This window comes from Vipera ursinii (assembly GCF_947247035.1).
Source record: "Vipera ursinii genome assembly, chromosome: 2".
NCBI classification, from domain to species: Eukaryota; Metazoa; Chordata; class Lepidosauria; order Squamata; family Viperidae; genus Vipera; species Vipera ursinii.
The window spans coordinates 117,196,702-117,204,059 of record NC_139513.1 but is presented as its reverse complement, the minus strand read 5'-3'; the positions used below and the strand labels follow the sequence as shown (position 1 = coordinate 117,204,059).

The following is a 7,358-nucleotide window of genomic DNA, read 5'->3' as shown; positions in this document are numbered from 1 at the left end:
AAACCATGAATAATATTTTGTTTGGAAACTTCACAGTTCTAGATATAGAAACATAAAATTTGCTGTCAAAGAAGTCTAAAGCAAAAGGAATACTAGCCAGAAATAGGACAATATGTTTGTAAAGAATATACTTTGAATTATGAGCAGTGATTTTTTCCCATGTCAGAGACAAAAAAAAGGAAAAAAGGGGGAGAGAAACAGCATTTAACAAAAATAGTTACAACTTTTTCATATAAAAATCAAATCCTATCTTATATTGTGAAATTGAAAAGGCAACTAACAAACATAAATAACAACACTAAGCAATCACAAGCAGTGAGTCATCAATCTGTAAATTATAGCATACACACATTGAAGGTGACATTTTAATCACTTCGGATATTTGCTGGCTGAACAATTAACAGGTAATGAATAGGGCAAGCCTTAGAAATGCTAGGAGATTATCTGTTAACAGTCATCTCTGTACACAAGAAAAATACACATGCCTTCTTAACAGCCAAGAAAAATTGCGATTTATTAAGTTTCAAAGAATCTTCGTACTCTTGAAAGCAACTTGTGGTGCATGTTTTAACAATCACATTCTATGAGGAGAAATAACATTAAAAGCCACAAACTTTTAAAAACTTTTCATCTCAGAGTTACAGACATCTTGAATTCAAAATTAAAGGCAAAACATTAAAATAAAATAAAAAATAAAAATTCAACAGGAATTATTTTAAAAATGTCCATCTCCAATTTCAAATGATTGTGAGTTCTTTTTCTACAATTCATTATTAAACTTTAGCATGGAAAATTGTAATGACGTATTTCAATCCGCACATAGGCACATATGTATTTTATATATAAATATGTGTGTGTGTGTGTGTGTATCTGTATGTGTGTTAAAAGAGAGATATATACACAATACATATGTAGAGTGCGTGTAATGAGAATGAGATGCAATCGCTCTGAGAAAAGGGTATTCAGCTAAATACACTACGAAAACTTGAGAAAACACAAGGCTGGAACCTAATCTGTGCATAGTTCATGATCCTCTTTAAAAAAACCAGCTTTTGTTGATTTGCAATTTTGCAGGACCCTTTTTAATTCGACAAAACCATTAAAAAGCTAACCTTTAACAAAACCAAACAAAACGTAATGCACAAGTTTCCTGATCCAAGCAGTCAGGGAGCACAATGTTCATATAATTTTTAAAAACATACTCAAAGGGCATGTTATTCCATTGTCTTTCTTCCTTTCAAAACAATCAAAAACATTGATCATTTTTAAACATAAAGCAATTTTTAATATATAAAGCACTCTTCAAACATCTATTTCTTTTGAGTCCATTATTTGGTAAATATGTAACTGCTACACATTAGATTAGGTATTTTTCTTCTTCTCTTACTGTCTTTTTTATTTTGTTTTTTTTTTAAATTTTGTTTTTTTTTTTAATAATATCTTCAGTGCTAGGAGTTGGGTTTAAAAAATACATGAAATGGTGTGGAGTTGCTCCTCGGGAAACCCGGCTTTCCTGAGACATCTTCCACCATGTGCAAGATAGTGATCACAATATTTTTCGCCACTCTTGACGAAGATGAGGAGGAGAAAAAAAAAAAAAGAGTACACAGCAATGGCCAAAGAAAAGGATCAACAACAACAGTAACAACAACAGTAACAACAACAAACACTGTTCAATCCCAGAGCTCTGAAGTAGCATATCTTCATTCTGAAAATAGGTTTCTTTAGGATGGAAGTCTTTTTTTTTCTTTTTTTTTTAATTCCTTTTTTTTATTTTAAAGTTTGAAGGAGAAAAAAAAAAAAAGGTTTGTAAACAGGCGGGAGCTGAAATCGTAGGCTCCTCCAAAAGCAGTCAAAACCTATGTCCAAGTGCTTGTTTCTGTTCCAGCTTGCAGGGAACCATCCACTCTTTACAAGTATTTATGGCCACAGTTCAAAGAGAGTTTTTTTTTCCTTTTTTTTTTTTAAACTTTATATTCCGAATGGGGAAAAAAAATGGTGCAATACTCCGGTAATTATTTTCTTGCATTTAGTCCACAATAAAAAGCTGCTAAAGGTAGATATACATATTATTCTCCAGAGATACACACTGTAAGTTTTTAAAATGCAGTTAAGAGTCCTTGAGTAAACATTTACACATGAATTGTCGCCAGCCCCTCCTATCAGTTTTTTTTTTAAATTTTTATTTTTAAAAAAAACCAAGTAGGATTAGCTACAAGGAGGGCTGTGGACACTCAGTGCAAAGTTAGAAGCTAATAACAATTAAACATTTGACCGATAAGCAAATCAAAAGCATATACTGAAAAAGAAGGAAAAAAAAAAAGGTCACACAATTTGTTAAGTTGTACACCTGGCACACGCACACATCCATACATTCATACATCAGTTCAACTTGTCCCCAATGCATACATGTAAGAAAGAACCAAAAAAAACCCTAAAAATAAAATCCGAGAGCCTGTTCTTCTGTTTTCTGATACCAACCTGGAAGTGTAATAATAGAAAGTGTTCACATTTTGTTATTGGCCTGCTGGATTCAAGTATAATTGCATGTTTGATATGTTAATTTTTCTTTTTCTTTCTTTCGTTTCTTTTTTCTTTTTCTAAAAAAAAAAGACCTTTGAACTATTTGGGGGGAGAATTTTAAAAAAAAAATGACACAAAAAGTAATGAAACAAGTGTAATGTGCATAGGCAAGACCCACGGGAGTAGTGGACCTGGATATTCCACTCCACCTCTCAATCCAAGTCATCCAGCCAAGGGGGGTTTAAGATTTGTTCCCCAATAGCTGCTGACGAGCTGGTCAGATGCCACCCCCACCCCACCTCCACTGATTAACTGGATCTGCCTCTGGTAATGTGCATAATTATCACAGGCTCATTTTAAATAGGCTTTCTCACCTCCCCTTCATCCCAACCCCAACTTCCCCAAGTTGATAAAATAACCCTTTCCAGCCCAAATTCTGAAAAGTGCCCTTCATGATAGAACTAGTCTAAGCAGCTTGTATACGTCTTTAAAAACACCATACAAACATAAAAATAAAATTAAAAAGCCGTTGGAAAAAAAAAACCCCACACAAAAATCTATCATTAGCACATGACACTGACCAAAGGGAGCCCATACTGTTAACGCAAACAGTTCACAAGGGACTCCAGCAGAGTTTCATAGTCAAGATTAGACAGAGGTACTAAAAAAAAGGGCTGCCAGTCTGATCTATTAAAGCTGGATCCTTCGTGCTGCCCTGGACTGGAAAGGGTTACTGGTTTTTGTTTTGTTTCTTTTTTTTCCTTTAGTGCTGATGATTGTTACTTCCATTTTGTTTTTCTGGCATCCTAGATGGATTCTCCGCTGAGAAGATCCCCCGGGAGCAGAGTATTCAAAGGCGTTGGGCTTCCGATAACCCTGCCATCATCGGCGCTGGGAGGACCCCAAAGGCTGCTTGAATACTGAGGGACCCCACCCCAGAGCAGATCACTGCTCCCTTTCCCACCAAGGCAGGGGGTATTCCAGTGGCCTGCGTCATTGCGCACCATTCCATGAGAACTGCTCGTGGAGCCCAAACGTGTCTGAGTGGTTCCAGTGTTGGGCTGCCAACTGGAAGTGGGGGGCAGTGGCTGGCCTTGTGCTAAAAAACGGTTCACTTCCTCCTCTCCAGCAAACTCAGCCAAGATGGTAGTGTTCCCCAAAACGCACCTGAAAACACAAAGGAAAACGGATGAGGCATACTTCCCAGGACCTAGGCATTTATTCCGACTGCAGAATACACATTCCCTTAGATGTTACTCAAGAGCTAGAACATTTGATTGTGAAATAACCAAATGCTACAGTGGCAAACCTAACCAGGAAGTTTTGAATGTGCGATGTAACATTGTGGACATTTAGACAGATACCTGAGGATGACAGAGGGAAGTCTTAAGCAGAAACAATCTTGGTTTATTTTTTTTAAAAAAATAGGATTGTAAAATAAGATCGATTAGTCACATAATGCCCTACCCTTCTATACGCCATCTTTCTTTGTTCAGTATTCATGCCTCCTTTTTACTGTCTAAGGCAATCATTAAATATATCACAAGCCCCAAGTGAGCATGCCATTCTTGAAAAACAGTAAATACGGAATAAAATTACATACATGTGCAGAGACTTCTGAGCCTTGGCTGCTTCCTCCTTGGAACTGTATCGGACCACAGCATTCCCTTGAGTCAGGTTCAGATGGAATGTAATAAGAGGACCATGTTGCAAGCATAGAGTACGCAGTGTCGAGCCATCAATCTAATTGGGGAAAGTGGGGGGGAAAAAGTGTGAGCGATTTCTCTCCTCCCCCAGTGGCATTACTATTTTGACAAAGGAAGAGTATCTCATTAGTAAAAAGTCAAAAACATATCTTTAAAAAGTATCAATAAAACAAAGTAGATTTCTCCCAGATATTTAGTGTATTGATGAAACAACTATTCCATCCTCCACTCGCCCTACCTGAACAGGCACACCTATCACTGAGATATTTCTGGAGCTTACCTTCAGGCACACGTTACTTTTCTTCAAACTCTGCTTCCTACAGATTAGAATGTTACCATGCCTAGTTGCCTAGTGACCTGATGAATATATTTTGAGTGGTACCACCAGCCTTGAAATAGACAGAGGTGCTTCCTGTTCAAGAAGCCACTATTAGTCTCAGACAGTTTGTAATCCTATCAACTATTTCAAACTTCCTTTTGTTGTGAAGGATGCTGAGAAGGTGGTGGAATTCCAGTTGCAGAGGGCCCTGGAAGAAATGGATTATCTGGGCTTTTTCAGCTGGGTGTCAGGCTAGAGTACTATATTGAGAACAAACTGTTTGCTTTTGTCAATGATCTGTGGACAACCAAGATGGTGTGACCTTCCTGATCCTCCTTGATCTCTCAATTGTGTTCAGAACCACTGATCAGGGAATTGTTCCGGAGTTGAGAGTGGGAAGCAAGTGTTACGGTAGTTGTCCTTTCCCTAGAGCCAGCTCTGGTTGTTGATGATGGGAGGGAAGAATTGAAGCCAGGAGGTGCTGGGACCTGCAGGCCTCAACTCTCTTTCCTCTACTCCTTTACAGATGCATGAAGCCACGGTGAGAGATTATTTACTGACATGGGGTCAGGTAGCATCAGTTCACTGATGATACTTATTTGTCTATTGAGGAACTGGACTGAGTAGTAGGTGTGATCAAAGTGATGAACCATTTCCTTGATGCTGTTACAATTTACATGGGGAAGAACATACTCAGTCTCCATCTCCACAAGGCAGAGAGACTGTGAGTTCAGAGACCTGGTGAGTCAGAATATTTTTGGTTCTAGACAGAATTGAGCTCCTATTTTTAATTGGTTCATCATTCGAGGATCTTCCTAAATTCATCATTCTTGCTCAATGAGCAAATGGCAGCAGTGGCCAACAGGGCCTTTGCACAACTCCATCTTCTTCATCAATTTCTACTGGAAAGTATCCTGCATGAGGCTGCCCTTGAATACCACTCAAAAGCTACAACTTAAGAATGCAGCTACTTAAGTACATGTTGGTGTTCTTCCTGTTGCCTGTGTAGCACTTTGAGAACTGCAGTGACTAGTGGTGGTCTGGATTTGATTCAAGGTGCTGGTTGTCATCTTTTAGTCTCTGGTCGTCATCTTTAAAGGCCTACAAATGACTTAGGATCTGGTTATCTTTAACCGATCTAAGATGATCTGCTAATCCAGTAAGGTCAGGGACAGAGGGCTTTCTCAGATATTCTACTCTTCAGAGAATGTAATCATTAGAAAGCATGAACCTGGGTCCTCACTATTGCAGCCTCTCTCCTTTAGAGTAGCCTCCTCCCTGTTATTGCAATAATCCCAGCCCTCCATAAAACCTTCAATGAGTGAGGTGCAGGTGGCCCCGATGCAGCCAGTGCTTATGCCATTCTAGCACTTAATGAATAAAAATGTCAAGTAGGTCAATCCTACAATTTGTTGCTTTAAAAATAAAATGCTTAAAATAGAAAGCTCCAAGAGTTAAGCTATCAAAATTTCATAAGACACTTTCATAAGAGCAGAAGGGTCTAAGAATTTACATGTACAATGCTGAGTATTTTTTATTTATTTTTATTTTTTTTATTTTAATTCCATTTATATCCCGCCCTTCTCCGAAGACTCAGGGCGGCTTACAAGCTTAGCAGTAGCCTTCATTCTATGTATATGCCTGCTTATTAGGGCTTTCACACACCCACCCCCCCAAGCGGCATTATTACAAAGTCAGCTTAATTGCCCCCAACAATTATGGCTCTTCCTCTAATTTACTGTAAAATTCATTTACCTGGGGAGTGAGGTTACGGAGAACTAGCCAGCTACTTGTTCTTCCTGAGCTGTCAGTGCTCCAGGCTGAGCCTAGAAACCCAACGAAGAAAACATTAGGGAAAGCCCAACCTAACAATTGAAGAAGAAGAAGAGCAGAAGATACAGGACACAAACCTGATGAATACATTTTTCAAGAAGGACTTCTAACAGGAAATGTATTTTGATCAGAAGATTTAGCAAATGTCTGCCAGCCCTCCTTTCTGACAGATGCAAAAGGCTAAAATGCCTCTGCACCACTGAAAGGTGCAGAACAGATGCATGAGTACAGCTTTCTTGAATTCCTCTCCTTCCCTCCTTCCATGTCTAGTTCCTCATTGAGGAATTTTGCTTGTCATAAACAGAAACAATGCATAATTTAGGTTTCCCCAATATGATAGTTTACAAATATGTTGGATCAAACTCACAGACTTTCCAGTCAGAAATTCTGGGGATTGTGAACCAGTATGCCTGGAGGATAGCCATGAATAAAATATACGTTAAGTTTTACTTCCCTATAGACAGGAGGGAGAGAGAGCTTAATGGAAAGCTAGTATTTGGCTACAACAATTAACCTTTTGATTGACTCATAGGCAGTTGCCAAATATCTATTAGCATGCTTGGTATTTATTTATTTATTTAATTTATTTTATTGGATTTATATACCGCCCTTTCCCGAAGGACTCAGGGCGGTTTACAGGGTAATTAAAACACTGACACAAAAATTAAAAACAATTAAAAAGAATTAACTTTAATCCCTGAAAAAATATAAAACCCCAATTAAAAACTCTTTTTGCTTGCATACATTGACGGTAAACTTTATCTTATGAGCACTAAGGTTTGAACAGAAAAAAACCTGAACTCTGTACACTAATATCCCGTGCTTGGAAACCTCTGAGATTTGCCGAAATACACTGAGGATGGGGGAAACATCCATTCCACCAGTCCTTTGACAGTGATATAGACTGACTGATTGACATGAGAATAACCAGGAACTGAGTAAAAGCAGAACAGAAAGTGGAAGAGGGAATGAAAGCA

General features: G+C 38.2%; 1 protein-coding gene across 2 annotated transcripts in view; it reads right to left on the bottom strand.

The window, feature by feature from the left end:
* Positions 1–486: 486 nt before the first annotated feature.
* TNRC6C (trinucleotide repeat containing adaptor 6C) overlaps positions 487–7,358 on the bottom strand; it is a 147,335-nt gene continuing 140,463 nt past the window's right edge. For both annotated transcript variants that reach the window (XM_083352361.1, XM_083352362.1), the window contains 3 exons: positions 6,304–6,374; positions 4,127–4,266; positions 487–3,690 (listed from right to left, as the gene is read on the bottom strand). In XM_083352361.1, coding sequence (XP_083208487.1) covers positions 3,330–3,690; positions 4,127–4,266; positions 6,304–6,374 — 572 coding nt within the window. In that variant the 3' untranslated portion in view covers positions 487–3,329. The remainder of the gene's footprint in view (positions 3,691–4,126; positions 4,267–6,303; positions 6,375–7,358) is intronic.